This window comes from Phymastichus coffea, unplaced genomic scaffold, assembly GCF_024137745.1.
Source record: "Phymastichus coffea isolate CEN01 unplaced genomic scaffold, Cenicafe_Pcof_1.1 PCOF00069, whole genome shotgun sequence".
In the NCBI taxonomy this organism is placed as follows: domain Eukaryota; kingdom Metazoa; phylum Arthropoda; class Insecta; order Hymenoptera; family Eulophidae; genus Phymastichus; species Phymastichus coffea.
In genome coordinates, this window is record NW_026706880.1 from 296,298 (window position 1) to 316,600 (window position 20,303).

General features: G+C 33.6%; 1 protein-coding gene across 1 annotated transcript in view; it reads left to right on the forward strand.

Moving 5' to 3' along the window:
- The first annotated feature begins 921 nt into the window (after nucleotides 1-921).
- LOC131667634 (uncharacterized) overlaps nucleotides 922-20,303 on the forward strand; it is a 41,508-nt gene continuing 22,126 nt past the window's right edge. The window contains exon 1 of the mRNA XM_058941184.1: nucleotides 922-1,297. Coding sequence (XP_058797167.1) covers nucleotides 1,178-1,297 — 120 coding nt within the window. The 5' untranslated portion in view covers nucleotides 922-1,177. The remainder of the gene's footprint in view (nucleotides 1,298-20,303) is intronic.

Below are 20,303 nucleotides of genomic sequence, written 5' to 3' on the forward strand. Positions count from 1 at the left end.
AAGATGGTTGCATACATAATATTCTTTAGTATTTGTCTTAGAGAATAAAAAATCTGGATGATTATTAAAATAATTACTCAGCTCTAATACGATTAAAATACGAGAATATTACTAGATAAATAGCACATTTGAGTTCATTCAAGAATATTTAAATAGAACTCAAGAATAACTCATAAACGTTCTATTGAATACACCGATCATGAACAAAATCATACTTTCCTTTTTATAAAATATATTTGCTTTCCTTTGTTAAAAAAATCTAGCTTTTATTGAGTCGATAATTCTCTTACTCAACGTAACAGCTTTTACATTGAGCTAGTCTGATTGGCATTCTTATCGTACTTCTAAAGAAGATGCAAAAATATTGTATGTCTATAAAAAAATTAGATTCAGTGCGTAAGAATAAGAAGTAACAATAAGAGCCCGAACAACTATTCCGAAAATACGGTTTTAGAATGGTATTTGTATTCATTATACGGTTATGTCTCTCCCGTGTTACAGAATGATTTATGTGGGAGCATATAAATTATAGAAGTGACATGGTGGTCAGAATCGATAGATACGCATCTTCGACAACTAAATCACCAACTGAAAATAAAAGATAGAACGAGATAAGAGTCGAAAATGTTATTCGTAACGTAATAATGCCTACGAGCTAACATAGACGGTTATTTCATTTGGGATTTATCAGTTAAAATAATACATTAGCTATCTGATCTGTATGAATCTGCCGACGTCAGCTCATCAGTCAAACGATGACTTTCATATCCCCCAGGAGAAGAGAAAAGACAAGAAAATCGAGCGTAATTGCCGATGAACGAAGCACACGCGGAGCTTTGGCGGGCTAGAGTGAATGAAGCTGCGCGCGCTTGCTGGAAGGGAGAGAGAGACAGAGAGAGAGAGAGAGAGAGAATGAGTAGGAGGGTTCGTCGAGTGCAGCTCTGTGCGTTCCGAAGGCTCAGAGTGCTCGCTGGCACGGTGGCGTCCGCAGCCCATATACGTTACATATACACACATTCGCCCGCGCGTACGTCCGTGTGCATTTGTCCTATCTGGTGGACGAGGAAAGAGAAAGTGAGTGCGATCGAGAGTGGTGTTTTTCGGAGTGCATCTTTGTAAAATAAACAAGGAAGCAACTGGTGTTCGGTGCAATATATTATCGAATTCAAAAGTCAATATGAAGTGCTGCATCGTTTTGTGCGTACTGTTGGCTGTCGGGACTAAAGCTGTCACCGAAAATGAGATGCTCAACCAGTGTAGCGAACTCATGACTCAGCATGAATTCGATCTTACTAAGGTAGGTTCATCCGACAATGAGCTTTTTCTATAAAATAGAGTGAACGAAGCTTGCGGCTGTTTGCCGCCCAATCTCTTGCACGACTTTTGTTTTATTTTATGGTGAGCTGTGTGAGTGAGTGCTCGAAAAAAAATTTGAAAAGTTTCCAAGTGCTTGTTAAAATTACATTCTGCTGGATTAAGGATGGGCCTTAATTGTAGTTGAATTGAAAATTCGCAAGATTGTTGGAAAAGAGGATAGTCAGAGTCATTTTTATAAATGAACTTATTGTGAAATAATAGTTATTATATAAGAAGGATAATGAAACGATGGATGATCGAAAATGTACTTCGAACCTTTAGTTTTGAGAAATATTTAGGATAGCCGTTATTGATTTTTGATCTCGCAAATTTCAATAGAATATTAATCTTGGCCTTTATTGTATACATATTTGGAACAAAATATCGGCTGTACACAAATGTTACCTGACAACGTCAACTATTTCAGTGCTATCATATTTGCGTCAATCAAACTTCAATGAGATATTAAGTTGACGCTTTTTATAGAGATATTTACGACATATCACTGTAGATATCATCTGCCAACATTATTTAAATTACTGAGAAGGATGACAAAAGGAATATTGTGAATTAAATTTAATAATATCTTCAATAATATATTATAAGGTTCTAGCAAATTTTATTTAACGTCATAAATTTATTATTTCGTTGTTATATTTTCACAAATATATCACACACAAAGAAAACAGTAAGACATCCATTGATGTCAGCAAATCAAGCACAATCAGAGCAAAGATCGCATTCCACACAGTCTCCTAAAGCCAACTTTTCCGCGACGATGAAATGTCACGAAAAGGCTAACATAGCACTCGACCAAGATTCTCCCGCTGCCGCTTATGAACGGCGTAGCACAGTCTTTTTTGAATTATCAAATTGATGACTCAAGGCCGAGTTCATTCGGGTGACATCAATTGCCTGCGGGTTGCCGGACGCTTGTACACGGCGCGCGCAAGCTTGCATATTACATATACACATCGACTTGGTTTTTATACACAGAGGCTAGCGCGTTGAATTTGTGCAACTCCGGAAGAATGTTGTTATTTTTTACTATTACCATCGCATTTCTATCATGTGTCGTTGTTTATGCATTTTAAACACAGTTACATGAATGTTTAGATTGTGGATTAAACTTCTTATATATTTGTTAGAATGATTTCAATCAAAATGTAGATGTTTTTTGCAGAAACATTTTTTTTAAAAGAAACTTTTAAAGTTAGTTTTCTTGTATGGGTTTCATATTATTATGAAAAATCTATGTTTCGATTCATGAAACTGCAATAGGAAATATTGCTGATTAAAACTGTATCAATTCAAAGAGTTTATATTTGCAGTAATAAAATATCCATAGTATTTATTCTTAATAACATGTTTTGTTACTATATTGTTATTTTCGAACCAACTGTAGTCAATAGTTAACTACAGTATTAGTAGTACAAAAAATATAAATAATTGCTATGATTTAAAATTATGGGAAAATATACTATTCTTATATAACAGTGAAATTGTGCGAACAGAAATAAAAAATACAATGTAATTGATTATTTTTGATAATTTATAAAAATAGTTAATTGAATAATACTCTTCCGGTATGTACAATAATCTTATGATATAATTTATTATCGTTAACTATATTCTTTAATAAAATACCTATAGCTTACTAACATGGAATATATAGTTAACGATAATAAATATAATAAAATTGTGTACCACTATTTTTCTCGGCGAGAACAACGAAGAATCATGTATTTATAGTTAAAAAAATAAAAACAAGTGAAAACTTAATATCAAGTGCATATTCCTAATATTTTATTTTAGAAGAACCAATTTTTATTGAATGAAGTCAAATTAAATCAATGCAATTGTAGAAAATGAGTCATGTTTTTTACTACGTTATTGTACATTTTAGACATAAATCCTGAGTAATATATTTCGCTATTTTGTGTGTGCACGCGCACGTGTGTATTTTAATATGTTATAGAAGCTTAGATGAATCTTTGATTTATGTAATAATTTGTTTTTCAAGATAAAAAGAAGAAGGAATACTTTTTATGTTTACACATTCGATTATTTATTCAATCTAAATTAAAAAACTTTCAAAGTCGGTGTTTTTTAGATTAATCTTGTATTATACAAAAATTATTAATATCTCAAGCGTTGTCTATGCATGATCATGAAAGAGTCTTTAACTTCCAAAATTGGATTAAATTTCATTGAGCGATGTAAACCAAACGTATTAGTTTTGATGAAAAATAGTAAAAAATGAGTTATTTGATGTTGAAAGTTAAAGTTAGACTCGTTTAAAATCTATGTAGATAAGGCATTAGTATAATCCTCAGCACTTTTTTTATCATATTAATTAAATTAAATTTCAAGTGACCTAATTTCAATAATGAAATACTAATGACGCTTTGATTATGAAAATGTATTACAAACAGAATGGCGTTTATCAACATTATGTCATAAATAAACTCTTCCATTAGAAAAAGCAATTTTAGAAAACAAGCTGAACAGAAGCAATGCAAGGTGAAAGAAGCCACATTGATATTTCTGAGAACTCGCAACATAGCTTATACTTTCAATTAGGACACGTTTCTAGAATTCCCACACCCAAACATATTGAGGCAGGTATAATCCACTTATTTCTTTCGCGGGAGACATCGACATTCCTTTAGTTCCATTTCTCGCGGCAATAGTGTGATCGTGCACGTGCCTATGTCTTTTATTACCGTATCCGGAATAGCGGCCGGATAAGGACGCGCACAGTGTCGTGGCAACGAATGAATGACGACTATGAATTCCCTCGAATGTACCTACAACCAGACTGTTGTTACGACAAGCGAATGTTACGAGTGTGCTCAAATGGCTTATTAGGATAACAATGAGTTCTATGCCGATGATTGAAAAGTGTCATGCAAATTGATTCTAACACCTACAACGGAAGTTCGAGTTATACTCGCAAGTCATCACAGTTATGAAACGTTTCTTGTTGACCAAAAATCCTATGAAAATATAACTTTTAACAATGTATCTTTTTCTCGCACCAGTTATCAAAGCCAAGCTAGAACCAAAACTTTCGCTCACGTTCTGGTAAGGCTTTATTATTTTTGCTACACGGGTCACTCGATATAAAACAGAATAATTATAGATTTTCATTTTTAAGTGAAATATACGAACTGAAACAATGTATAAAAATTGTATATTGCTATTTTTCACCTACATGAGAATTTATTTTTCCCTCGGTTATTTCTTTTGCTTCGCGTACCCTCTGTTGACCAATAATATTATCTATGTGCAGGATGCTTTCCACGTCGGGAACTGCCGCATGAATGCGAGTATTTTTATGGTAGAGTTATGATAGTTATTTATTCTTTCGTTGAAAAATATTTTTAACGTTGACTAGATTATATGCTAAACAAACATTTTATTACGTCCATTATTAATGTTCAAGTATGAAACGGTTGAAAAAACCAACCAACCGACGAGAACAAAAAGACTCATAAAATCAATTAAAAAATCATTGTTCATGAGTGCGTAAGGCTTCAACGACGGAAGCACTTACGTACCGCTTATTTCTCTATTTGACGTGATCGTTAAAACTTGTCTTGTCCGCACTCTGGCCGTAACGTCGCGACAGTCGTGACTTGGCTGATATTCCCAGTCACATGAAGATTTGTTATTTAAAGAGCATGATATTTACCTATATTTTCTCGAGAAAATTAGATGTTCTATTATAATGTCTTGTCTGTTTGAAAATCAAGAAAAATTACAATAATACAATATAATTTGAGAATGATAGCTAATCTGTTGCAGTACGATAAATGGTCTTTCTGGTATTCGTTTCAAGATTTAAACGAGCATGTCAAGGCAAGGATTTTGCCTTTTATATCTATAACAATGTTATATGTGAAGGAAACGCTTTAACTTGGATATATTTTCTCGGGTAGCACGTACAAAAAAAAATAAATTCACTGTAGGAAATTGACAAATGTACCTCTCTATATATTTTTTAAAAGTAAATATTATAGTTTGCATATATACTTATACCCTTTAACTTATTTTTATGGGCAACAAAAATCTTATATGACATATCCAGGCAGAGTGGATATAAAATACAAAATGAAGGTAAAAAATAAGCGGATGCAATATTGAAGTATACTATACATTCATAACATATTATGTAATATTAGACTGCAATCACGTTTTACTATCTATAATATGACAAAGATTATTAATTCTAATAAGTAAATATAGATTGTTCAGTTGATTACGTAATTAATTCAATATATTCATTTCTTTCTCAAAATAATTCAAAAAACTTTTTTAAAACTGATATCTTGATATTTTTAACTATGTTTTTAAAGTAGACAATTTTGAAATATATATAATGAAAAATAATGCTAATAGTTGTAAAAGTAAAAAATAGATCACTTTTTATATTAGTCAAAAGATACATCTTAATAGACAGCTTCCAAGGGCTTTAGATATCAAAAGCTCTCTATAAAGTATTGGATGCTTTTTTAAAACCTTTAGTCTATAAAACAATTGCGTTGAAAAGATGATCTTGAAAGATCAAAATAAAAATTCCATAAAAGAAAACAGAAAATATATATATGTATATGTAAAGATATATATATATATATATATATATATATATAGTTTTTTCCTATAAATCAATACATCTATGGCTTGATAATTATCTTTAAAGCAAATTTTAACGATAATATTCTAAGTAAGTAATATTCATTCTTTTAATTAAAACTTTCATTTCACATGGTAATTACGATTTAATTTACCGCTAGTTTACTGAAATTCCATTTCTTTATTCCATATTAATGAGAAAGCATAAAAAAAGAACACCATAAGTTCATTTTTCGAAACTAGAATCCGAAAATCTATGTAAGTTTGCACGTGAACCTGGTAATGACAATAATCAAAAGCTCAGCGACAACAAGTGAAAAAAAGCTCTTAGCGTTCTAACGTGGCGGATGCACTGGCCCATAGAGGAGAAACAGAGTTATTCAGGCTTTGTTACTTGGCGCAAGAGGAAACGAAGCGGGGTTAGGACTCCCTTAACATTCGCCTTTCCACAGGCATGCTATTTTTTCTAGCCGAGAATACGAAATCCCCCTGTACGTGCAAGTCTGGACTTGCTTCCGCAAGCTTACGCCAGGATGTTTGTGAACGTCGTCACCCGAACTATACACAAAGTGCAAAATGAAAGGGAGGCCGAATACCCCGGTTTACTTGTATTTTATTTCATTTATTTTTTGTGCGCTCTGCTCTTGTATTTGAGCATTTTTTCACTTGTCGTATTTTGTCTTGCTACCGTGTTTTCCACTGTTTCGACCTTTTTTCTTTGTTTCTCTCTTCGTCGCATTTTTCCCGCTGCCCAGTAGTTTCTCCAGTCTACGCTCGTTACTCTAATTTTCTAATTTCTTCTCTTTTGCTCGCTTAATTAAATACGCCACTCGCACTTATTGCCAGTAACTTATATTTCTTTTGTTGCAGATATAGAACTGCATGTTAGATACGTCCTACCCTGTACAATTGAATGAACTATACAATTATCAATTTTTGAATATAAAAAAAAGGAAGAACTTACATATATTCTTATTATAGTGATGAAATTATTTATATGAAATAGTTGTTTCTTTTAATAAGAAAGCCAACATAGTGATATATAATTTTCGATATAAAGAAATGAAAAGAAATATTAATATTATATTGTAAAAGAAGCCTGGTTTTCAATTAAAATGGAAAGAAAAAATGCAGAATTGATGAATGCTAAGCCATTCAACGCCTCATTTTCTTACAAATCAAATGCATACGTAACTATTTATCAAATTTTCAGAGGTCATATTGCGCTTTTAGCTACTTATAGTGAATTTTTCCCTTGCTCATTTCATACTTTGTCCTCTGAATCCCCCCCCCCCCTTCTCTCTTTCTCTCTCTCTCTCACTCTATCCACTCGTTGCATTTTCTCGCTTACTTCCTAATTTTCAGCATATTGCGAGCGAAAGTCGCATGCAAAAGGGTCAAAAATGAAATGGACACTCACAATGTGTTCTGAGGCTACGAAATTCTTTGTCGTTTAAAAAAATTTATATATGTGATGTTAAAAAAAACTGTTAACGATATTGTCCTAAAAATAATTCTTTTTAGTTATGTATTTTATAAAAAAAATTAATTGAAAATGTTGGAAACTTATTAGGATGAGTATTATTTGTTTTTATAAAGGTTTTTTGGTACTTATGGAAAAAGCAATATATTTAATAAGTAATTTCAATATGCAATCAACTTTTCAAATGTAAAAGAACAGAATATAATATTTAGCAATTTAATTAGAAATCCAAACAAAAGCTATAAATTTACTCAATTAATAATGATAATGATACAACGCAAGATAGTCTCATATAGCAAAAACTGATATAGCTTTAAAGCTCCGTTAGACGCAAAAAGCATTGTGTTCGTGACTAGAAGCTTTGTAATGCTTTTTCGGAGACACTGGCTTATACACTCTCTCGCAGCACTTTGCGCCTCGCGAAACGTACCTTCAACTTTTCGTGTGCAACGACGCCAGTCATCTTCGCGGTCAGAGTGAAAACCACCTTTTATATACGAAAAGCTCTGCGGTCACCGTATTGTCCTTTCGTCATTTTGATTTTGAGAAGCAGACAATTTACTTGACGATAGTATAAACTTGAGGTATCAAGAGATTTTGATTGTTAGAACTGTTTTTATTTAATTTAATATACAATATTTTTTTAAATTAGGTTTGAACATAGTGAAATCAGATTTTTTCACTTTCTCTTTACATTTAAAAATGAAAATATAAAAATCAAAGAATATATAGAATTAGCATTTATTCAATAAGCATGAAATGTATTAAAAGTTCTTTAATGAAAACGTCGATTTCGAATTAACGAGCTTGATTTATACAACCATTTTCCCTTTGTTTATGAGTAAAATATTGATTTCCATAGTTATATAATGAAGTCACGTAATTTATCATTATCCCATGAAATGCTTTTATATGTAGAGACTATGAACATTTTTCGAATAAAAAGGAAACTATGTACACAAAAGCTTATTGCACAACGAAAAATATATACCACCGCTCAGTTCATTAAGTTACTGTTCGCTTTATTCACAATAAAATTTTTAATTTAGTTTTTATATTAATTTTGATAAACTTAGTTATTGAATTTCAAATTTATTCCTTGAAATCATATCGCACTGTTTTCTGATGACATTACGAAATATAAAATTAAACATCTCTTATACAATTAAATCTATATAAGTGACGGATAAAGCTATTCAATTAATTGTACGAAGTATTTGGTATCAATCAATACTGATAAAACTAAATGATGAATTTAAGATGATAGCTATTAAAATTATATTTTCTGAACAGTGAACTCGTAAAAAATTCAATCAATTGCATATCATTATTTATCTATCGTTGGTAATCAAGCATATGAAAAAAATATCGGAGCTTCTAAAAAACCTATAGATTGATTTGTTCTCCATGTGTCACAGGTGTGCAATATCTATTAGCTTTGTTCATCAATAATCTCTTTCAATCATTTTTTCGTTTAGTAAATATATTTTATATTTACTATTTATTATATAACTAAACAGTACATGTCTTATTTTAAATCTTGTTATTGAGTAGAATTCATATTAATAGGAAAATGGAATGATACATGAATGTGTATTGAGTGCTTAATGAAAAAGTAAAAAGACCAATTTAATTTAACTTCTATCGCAGATTGTTTTGTCAAATTAACTCTTACAAGGCTACTCGCGATATTCAACTTTATATATTTAGCCATTCATCTGCTAACTTTGTAATCTGTAGAGATACTTTATGCATAAGTACAAAATATTACGCATAAGTGCATCATATAGAAATATCCCTACGATAAAAATTAAAAATTGTTATAAAAGAAATTCACGCTAAAAATATATATTGTAGCATTTTTACCATATGGAATGAAAATCAACGAAATATTGTGTTAGCTTTCAAACTATTGATAAACTCTCAGTGATAATACCAAACCAAGTTATAGTGATGATTTTATGTTAGAGAAATAGAAGTAGAAATTGAGTCCTGAAATAGAATATCAAACCATCTCTATGAATGCAAATCATTCTTTCTGCATAAGTTTTTCGTTGACTTTTTAAACTGTAAATCGTAGCAAGTTAAAGATTTTATTCTGTTTGATAAATTAATTTCTTAAATTTCTTAAATTTTAATATTTTGAAGAATATTTAATTCTTGGCAACTTCATCTAACTATGAATACACCATATATTATTCCATAGAGGAAATTGCACAAATCGACTAGTAATGAGGATCGTCCTCTTCATCAGTTCTATTTATAAATAATCGCAATTCGTTGGAATCAGTTACAATCACTATAGCATTATTAATAATCATTGATAATGTAGTTCTACTTTAACTGTCATTAATAATTACTGTCAATGCAAAAGCGCAAATTTTGCGAAACTAATAACAACTATTAATCGAGAACAAACTACAAGCTACGCTAAACCCCACTAGATATCCAAGAAAGGAAGCAAGCTCATCAATGCATGAGTAGAAAAGGAAAGGAAGGAGAGCGGTGAAAACCTTTTGTTCATACAGGAAGAAATTTTTGGTGCCATTTTCTGAGATTTATGTTTCAACATTTCCCGCTTGGTGATTCACGAGCATTTTCTTCCGTGGCAGGAAATGACGCTCTCTTACCGCATCCTACGCTCTTATATACACTTTTGCTGTATGTGGGCTTTACGGATCAGAAAGTATTGCGTTGAGACGTTGTTGTAATTGACTTTATTAGAGAATTTTGATGAGTGCGTGGTGAAATTACCATATCAAAAGAAAATTGCGTCTGTTATAATGAAGCAAAAGTGTTCACGATGAAAATTTCAGACTATTTGAAAAAGTAGAAAATAATTTAAAAAATATAATTCAAGGTTTCAAATCTGAAGTAAGATGATAGGTTGTACAAGAATATTTTCATCATTAAGTTTCAAATTAAAAGATAGTTATAAATAGTACGAAAACGTAATATAATCCGACATGAACAATAAAATCATAATAAAAATGCAGTAAATAAAAAGTAAGTTAGTAACGTAAAAATATGACACCATCAAGTTTGAAGAGTTGAGTTATCAAAATTTCATGAAACTTCAAAAAAGAATAAAATGTCTTTGATAAAAGTAAATTTCAAGGGAAATTTGCAATAAACCTTCCCGTTGTACATACATCTGCTACCAGGTATTAATATTCTAAGTATTGTGCGCATTAAAGCTCCTGCACGTAGTTGAACTTATGCACGTAAAATTAGCAGTCTACAGATAAATTTGCATGAGTTCGAGTTCGTATACACGAGTAGGAAGATTTCCGTAAACACGAAACTCGTGACGTTGCCCTCTCTTCTTGCTCCTTTTTCTACCTGCGAGGCTGATTTACCACAGAAATATTGAAATGAAGTATTGTTAGACACGGTGAGATTTGCCTTATCTGATTTGCCACCGCTCATTTCTGTTTTATTGATGCTAGGTACTTCGTTATTATGACTTGTTACTTGTGTTCTTCATCAAGCGATCTATTGTTATTATTTCTGTTTTACCTGCATTTGAAATGTATTTTCGCTCTGACATTGCATAACGCTGTGTATGTAAAAGCCGAGTTGTGTAAAATAATTGCTTATTTAACGTTGCACAAAAATAAAAGGCATTTCTGGCTTGAGCTGTTCAATGTTTACACTTTGCACGTATCAAACAAAAAGACAAATTATTGTGCTCAGTATTGTATTATCTTTGCAAAAATGCAGCTAAATAGTTAGTAAAACAAATTTTCACAGAGTGTTTGTGATCGCGACAAGTTACTCCGCGGATACAAACGCTTGAGGGCTTTAACAACTAAAGCCAGGGGCGCGAATTTTCGCGGTTTTACAATCAGCTTGCCACTACCACAACTTGACCGTTGGGTTTAGCCCAAAATGCAAAGGCAACGAGTGCATGGAATTAAACAGAAGTCGTTTCAGCACCAGCAGTAGCGAACATAACGTCATTTAAACTTTCAAAATGAGAATGTTCATTTTGTAGTTTAGGCGAATGTTTAAGGCAAGTTGTGCTGCATTCAAAATTATTGATTGGGATGGTTTATGACAAGTGATGTGTAACCAACCCGTTGGTTAAGTCTCTTATGAAAAGCTTTACGATTCTAATTTATTATTTGCAAATTTGACAGTATAATTTGATGCTGCTTGTAGATTATACCTGTAAAATAGTTTAGGAAAATAAAATTTTTGGACATTTACTCGAGAAATTCAAGAATGGATTGTGAAATCTATGTATTCAAAATAAATAAATAAAACAGTAATGTTAACCAGTTGAGCGCCAAAGTTGGAAGTTTTATAAGTTAATTAGTCTGCAGCTTATAGCTGATTCACACGGATGGAAATTTACAAATACAGTAAAGTCTGGATTAAATCCTAATGCGAAACATCTCCTCACATGGACATTTATTTATTACGAAGATTGATATTAATAAAATAAAAAATCTATTCGTTGCTTTTTAATTTCATTACAAAAAGGAATAATTAACTTTGATGCAGGTATAGTACAAAATATTTTATTTGAAATGTTAAATAGTTTAGTGTAATGTTCGAGGAAATGTTCAAAAGTTTGCATTTACGTTTATGCCTACATAAGAAATTCTCGCCATCACTTAGAGTTTCGAAAAGTTACGGTATGTGTAAATACATAAGTTGTTCTGCTTCGGCACGCGGAATGTCGATTGAAGTCATATACTTTGTTTCTCGAAAAAAAAAATTGTAAATTCTTCATTTGAGAAGTTTTTTATCTACAATACTATAATTTGCTTTCTATCCATAGATAATAAAACTTACTAATTATGTGGATAGAATATTCCAGATTCATATCATGATTATGCACAATTCTGTTTGTAACAAACTATGCCGAAATTGACAAATCAAAAAGTAAGGAACATCTTGAGTTTACCTTCTAACGGAAATTAACGTCGAAGTAGCCTATAATCAAAACTTTTCAACCATTGTCACAAATGAATCCCCATCTATACATATACATACAGCCACAAAAGCAAAACTTTCAAAAGTACACGGAGCTTTTTTCTTTTTACTTTGTATTTATTCATAAAAGGGCCATGGAAGGGCGAAAAGCAGACAGCAGCGTTAAGTAATCGTGAACTTCTGTCTTTCCTCAAAAAGTTTGTTCCTTCTTCCCTTGCACAGTTGTATGTGCAAGCTCTTTCGCATTAAGCTCTAACTTTTCTTCCGCTTGTCTTCCGCGTGGGTTGCACCACCATCTAGTCTGTGTTGTCATAAAAGAAATTAATGACGGGCTAATTAAATTTCACTCCGGCACACTTGTTGAAAAAAGTAAGTTTCACTTAACGATCGCTGTTATGTAATTACGTTTGTAATTGTTTACATCTTACTTCTCTTTTATACCGCGTCACATAGCAAAGGGAATATTCTCGATGGCATTTCTCGTGAAATTTTTCTCTTCTGATTTCTTCCCAGGTAAAATCTTAAGCCGTAGCGAACAAGCGAAAGCCACGCGTTGTTTGAAAAAAGGCTATCTAAGACAAAAAATGTTGCGTCATCGTTCTTGTATCGATTTCAAACCTACGTCAAGAGAAAATCGCTATCAAGACTGACGCGTTTTCGATGCTGAAATCATCGTCTTGGTATGAAGCTATTGAATTTCAACCTAGCACAGCAAAAATAGCTGTTTTTGTACGGCATTATTAAACAGTTATTATAGCGCGACGCTATAACATAAACTCGTATGTCATCAAATCAAAAGAAAATATACAGAGTGACAGGATTTCGATGAACGAAGTAAAAGTAATAAAAATTTGAAAAAGAATGTCTAAGTCTGTAATCATACGAGTTTTTTTTACGTGTTATATGACGAGTTTTTTTTACGTGTTACAACGTACTTCACTTTACACAACTATTGTATTTTCAAAAAACAAAAGAAACGGTGCACAACGAGTTTTAGCTTATCGCGCGATTGATTTTTTCCTCGAAAGCAACGAAAATATGTCAGGTGTGTTAATCGAGAGTAGCGCGCGGTGCAGCGAAATTCTCGCGTGTTATCGCTCAAGGTATTTCGCTGGGGCGCGCGCCGAGACAGGATGCCGTCGGTTGATTTAATGTGAATTCTTCCCTGCGTGCATTACTGACATAAAGCCGTTTTTCCTCCTTGTAAAGTGGGCCACTTTATCCCCTTTGTAAATTAAAATCAGTTGCTTTGTCGACATTGGAATTATATTCCGCGATATAAAAATAACACGACTAGACGATGGATGTTTCACGTCGCTATAGTGTGCTTATATGCGCGAAGGACTTAATTTCCAAGTTAAAGCTTGTTATTCATAACAAAGTTTGAAAAGTGATTTGTACGGAAGCACGTCTGTCGAGTTTGTCACTCGTGTATAAGAAGGGCGTGTGCGAGGATTGCTTATTTTTAATTTTAGACTTTAATTTTGATAATTTATTTATTCAATAGTCATCAGCAGACTAATCTTATCTTCACGCCGTGTTACGAAACGTTATCATTGCCAAGCCTCATGAATTTTAAACAGAGTTAAGGGAAAAGGTTAAATTAATGTCTCAATAAATTTTACGAGCTCTGAATACAGCTAAATTAAGAGTTTCTAATTTGCCGTGAAATTAGTCTGTTTATGCTGGCTTTTTAAATCAGTACTAAAAAGAAAAGATCGATAATATCCATACAGACTAGATTTGAAATTTTCTAATGTCAAATTTTATTATATTATGATTCAAAACTCAAGCGATTATTGTTAATAAACAGTCGAATCCGCACAAGTGTATTTGTCGTTATTTTAATTCTATCGCAGAGATTCTAATTGATTTTCGCATCGAAGCAAACGTAAATTAGCTGGGCCACCAAGAGTTCCATTATAGACAAAATTGACTTCATAATTTTTGTAAGGCCGGTAACTTTCCCAGTTGGGCGTAAGTCAAGCGAAATACAGCGGCGATCCACTCGAGAGGAGAGAGAACGGCTCGTTTGCACTGCACTCGCACTTGCAAAGAAAGAGAGAGAGAGAGAGAGTTTAAGTTTTAAGTAGTTTTCTCTTTCGATCCATTATCAGACGGAAGCTAAGCGTCGCGTAAACTTCAAAAATCCCAGAAGCAGCTCGCAAGATGAGCCGGAGTTTTCGTGGAATTCTAAGAAGAGAGGCAGAAAGGAAATAGAATCCTTAGAGATTCCGTGCTCCTGCCTGAACTTTCGATGACTCTTACTATTTGCCTCGCTGTTGATGCTCGAGTGCGATTTTTGTCCGCATTGTTTTTGATCACTTGAATGTTATTAAAGAAAAGGTACTATACACGTCGCAAGCAATTTTGCCGTAGTATGGGAACTCCTTCCAATACAATTTTACATTAAAAATATGTTTATCACACTTTTGCAATTATCACTCGAGTACGATGATTTACTTTTCATGTCACAAATCATTATTAAAAGCCATGAGCAAATAAAGCTATTTTTACACAGATTCGTGTAACTTCTTGGGCATATATAATGAAACTAACAGAATTCATCTATTTATTGCATTGAATGCAATTTGATTGCAACCACGTGAAAGGTATTTTGATCAGAAATAATAGGAATCAAGAACACAAACATTTTCGAAAATTCGCAGTTACGCCAACCCTTTCCAGTTTACCTCGTAGAAATATTGTAAGGCAATTCGCATGGATAACGCGCGTACTGGCGACCCCAATTCCCTCGATGACGTACTTTCTCATTTGCTTCGCTTCTCAAGTCTAATTTCCAAGGTTTCCGTCATTACGGGAAAATGAAATAACGTCGCTGGCGTTTATAAGCTGTAAAAAATGAAAAAAATCGCACAAATGCATGTTTTCGTCATCATCAATCGTGTGACGATACAAGGTGCAAATCATTGAATTTCAAATGCGCTTTACTACGAAACGATCTCAGATTATGTAAAAATGCCAACGAAAATCGATCGATGCTCGCTTGGTGGTTGTGCATACATCGAACTATAGTTACGAATTTTTGATTCCGTGGATTGCTCAACAATTCCAGCTTGAATCTCAAATATATGAAAATTATCGTAGCATTACGTTAATTCTCGGCGAAAAATCGAAAACACAATGCAAAAATAATTCAAAACTCAACGCATCTTTTTTTAGCAATATCGATGTTGCTTTCCACTAAAAAAAGCTCTCTAATCCTCTGAACAGGTCATGGTGCATGTCCTAGGTATCAAGCCAGGCGTACAAAGCTTACAGGCCTAGTGAGACTGTCGTAGTCCTGTCGCTGCTAAATACTGCCGCTGTTGTCCGTCAGACCTCCCTCTCTGTCTGTCTGTCTCTCTCTCTCTCTCTCTCTCTCTCCCTCTCTCTCTTGCGATGTATGGCGTCGAACATCCGATGATGAAAGTGGGTCGAGGCGTATAGCGTATTACTGCCACGGGGGTAGAAGGTTGTGTAGTCGAGGCCGCTATGTATATGTCGAGCGTTTTCCCTCTCTCGTTGCTATAGCTACGGGTACTTACGCTGGCGCTCTGGCCAAGGTTGCACGCGCGTACGTTTGTTTTCTCCAAGAAAGTCAGAGGATATCGAGGTTGCTCTACCAAGTAATCGAATGTTTGTTTTTAAGCTGCGTTGCTATGCAGTTAAATGGAATGAAAATTTTTATTGTCGTATGAAACTTTGAAGCGAACGACCGGGGAAAAGCTTACATCGAGCGTCGAACAATTGATTGAGCGATTTATGAAAGAGCATAAAAGCATTTTGCGAAGAAAAGTTTCAAGCACGCCTGATATGATCCCGATATAACTACTTACTGCAAGAACGGACTGTTGTCTCGTTTTCAACGAGTACTTTTCAATGTTTCCCTCTCACGAATTATCAATAATCGATATACATCTATTATCGTTGAACAAAAAAGACTAAATTATTAATAAATACGTTTTCGTCGCTCGACAATTTTGTAAAGCGGAAAATCTCGTTTGAATAATGAGCTTACTTACATAAAAATTATTTGAAAGTAATCTGATATTTGAATCAGCCATGTATATAATCGCGTGACTATAATAACGTCATGTTCCACCTCAATGGCCAGCTAGCCCATTCGATGTTATTTAAAGTCGCTATCTTTTCAAACAATTTATACCCAAAATTATCAAAACGTGTTATCATTGTAATGATTATGACATTATATTATTTATTAACTTATTCCCTCCAAATACATTATTCCATTTCTAACTAAAAAATCTTTTTATTTGCAGGTGAGGAAAAACTCATAGCGTTGTTAATATTCGTTTAAAATGTAAGTAAAATTTTCATTAAAATTTGCACTTTTAAAAGATTACAACAGTATCTACGTAAAAGAAATTCTCATTAAATAAATCACTCCACTTTAAGTCAAATAAGAAAATGGAGGTTAAACCAATCCTCAGAAATTGTAAATCCCAGCCTGATTTTGCCTTCATCAAGAGAAAGCAAATGAACGCCACCAATTGCGCGTTTGCTACGTAAACTCACGCCGTGCGGCTTTACCGTGTGCATATCGATAGGAATTGGCTTTATGAAACTCAATTTGTTTGATCTACTACATCAGCGTCTCTCATTCTCTCTCGCTCTCTCACTTTCTGGGAATGAGCTTTCGCGAAACTTTACGTCTCGAGATTCTATACAGACTGTTACTGTGTTTCACGCTTTAACGCTTGGAATCGGTTTTTTTATCGATTTCGTTGATTTGTTCTGAGGTGGCTTTTAATAAGATGCAATTTATAGTGAATGTTGCTTTTTCAAACTTGCTGACTTTTATATTCGCTACATATTCAAAGTTATTCAAGTTTTTAATTTTAGGAAAAAATATGAGGTTGCTTTCTAAAGTCAACCGTAAATATAACAATTAGCAATTTGTTAAGTATGAAATCACACGAAAGCTTCGCTGTACGAAAAAAAAAATAGATTTGCTAAACTCGTTAACTTTCAATCAAAAGCCACTCCGTCAGCCCGAGAGTTGAAGTGTGTCCAAGAATTTGCAATTGAAATGTCCATTGATGAGTTCTCTTACTATATCTCGCCCAGAGCTTGTTTCACGCCGAAATTGATTTGGGCGAGTGTGTTCCCCGTGCTTTATTTTCCTGATGGCTGTCGCCACGTGCGCGCGCGCAAGGAAATGAATAATTCATGAGTTTCGAGTACATGGGAATTAGCATCGATATATACCAGAGACAAGAATTTCCGTTCGATTACTATTCATTAGTAATTGACGTTGTCGTTGAGTTGTGGAGTAAAAATGAAATGATTACCTTTTCTTTCTTTTGTTATCAAATGCTGCGCGAGAAGGCCCTTAATGGAAAAATTCTCCTGGATACCGCACTCGAGAATTCATAATTCAATGGTTTTCGAGGCGTTTAAGTGTTTCAACACTCATTCTTTTTAGTAAATTGAATTTTCTAGTTTGATCATTCGATTAACAAGTAGTTGTAGGTGGATCGCCTTATAATATTGATTTTTCTGACTTACCGTATGACCAAATATACTTTCTCCGATATAGAAAGATATGATGGAATTACGTTATTTAAGTAAGTAGTAAAATAAGTAATTAAATGTTAAATCACAAACATTTTAATTAATTCCGTCACCAATATTAATTGACAGTTCTTAAAAATGAACTTTGAGGGTTTAAGCGACAAATTGGATTAGCAGCTGCTAGGCCATAAGCCCGGGTTGTATAATTTAGGTGAAGCTCGAGAGCAACAGATGCAAGTCCAGCGCAACGTTAAATTACAATGGTTTTAAAGCTAAATGTTAGGTAAAGGTCCAAACAGCCAATATTGTAAACTGCTTTTTTGTAATTAAACAGACAGATAAGAAAATTAATCGGCTGTCAGTTAACACTGAATCCACATCAGATGGAATGTAATGACTTTTTGCATGCTTTTCTAATGATTATTGAGCAATCAGTGCAGGGCAGCAACTAGTAGAAAATGTTATATCTAATTACTCAATTCCATGGAGAAAATTTGAAGATAAAATTCAAGAAACAACAAAGTGCTATAATTGTCAACTAGGAGGCACACAGAATTTATAGATTCAATACATACTGAATCGAATGGAGTAACTGATAAAGATTATTTCGATCTCTTGGATGCTGAATTCTCATTCTTTTCTCAAACTCACTCTTATTCTAACTAGTCTTTTCGGTATGGCATTAAACTATCATAGGTCGGCAGATCGTAGTTGAACATCGCAAAGAAACTTGCTATTTAATTTTTACCATAAGAAACACTTTGCCCTCAGATCGATAAGCTGACTCATATCGACTTCTTCAATATATTTATACTTTGAACGGTAAATGTCGGAAAACTTCAATTTATATCAGATAATTCACGTAGTCCTACTAAATGGCAATAGTATGATAACAGCATTCAATAATACACAATGAACAGCATGAAATTTACGCACGTCTCATGACGTATCTGACATGACGATAACGTATACCTTCCACACGAAAACTTATCTTTATAATTCCGATTATAATGATTTGTGAGCGATGTAGCTGCACACTAAACGGACAGCAGATGAAATTGAATGTTCGAATATACTTCCGAATCTGGCGACTATATGGGTTTGTCACTCGAGAGACAGACAGACGAAGCTGCGCGTCGACCGAGTGGCCTAGTCATCATACACTCTACCTACATGTGGTCACTATCGCATTTCACATGAGTAGTTATCTGTTGTATGGGCTTTTCGCGTGGTAAAGCTTATTGCTTGCATTACAACTTCTCATGGTTATCTCAACTAACCTAAAATTAGGAATTATCATCTCGAATATTATTAATGTGTACCTATTAAATTTAATCTCCATGTATTAAGATCGCTTTTGACATTACGCCAATGCATTTACCGTACAATTGAAATACCACGAACCATCTTGACAAATGCATCTCAATTAAATCCCCGCTCTGAAGCAAGAAAAACCATTTCACCCTCACATCGAAATTAACAACATCCGGCACGGTTAATGGCATTTGCCGCAGAGCAGCAGTCGTAAAAAGGAAAGCATCCATCCGCTCGCCTTCACCACCAACAAAACCGAAAAGAAAAATCTCTCTTGATGCGCGAGGTGGAGATTCTCGCCCCTCGCGCGCGAGCGAGTAAATTACGCGAATAATCGCATGCGCTTGGAGTTAGCAATGCTATTAATCCTGCAGTGATCGTAAATTCCACGTCACGTTATTACCACCACAATGCATGTATTATTTAGCAAGCATATAGTCGCTAATTGTGCGCTACGATTGGCTTTCGCATTCTTTGTGTATTGGGAATATTCGGATTTCAATGATATACCTTCTACATGAACTGTTTGCTTATTATTTTTTTTTCGTCACGTCCAACGATCGATTATAAGCGCGTGTGGAATTGTACATACTACGCAGGGCCTCTGAGTGCTTTGCTTTATTGCATTTGCCAAGAGTTACCGCTTGAAAGCCAATACCCAATATGCAGGTACGCATAATGCTGTTATTGATTGGAGTTTTCACAAATTATATTTTATCCATTGACGATTGACAGATTCCTTTGAAAAGTTTTTATGATACGACAAATTATTATTTGTTTTGTGGTATTAAGGTAAAGTGTTGTGACACAAATAGTGACTGTTAACAAAATTTAATGGGTATTTCACAGCCTGGTTTCATTACGACGTTCAAATTATTCGTCTTTATAGCTTTTGTTATTAGCAATAAATGTAAGTGTGTATTACCCGCGAGTTATGAGCTGCTGGTAAGTGGAGAATAGCATATAAACTACTACGGAGATTTTTAAGTAATCATTTTGAGATATTTAGTTCAATACTTGATTAATAATT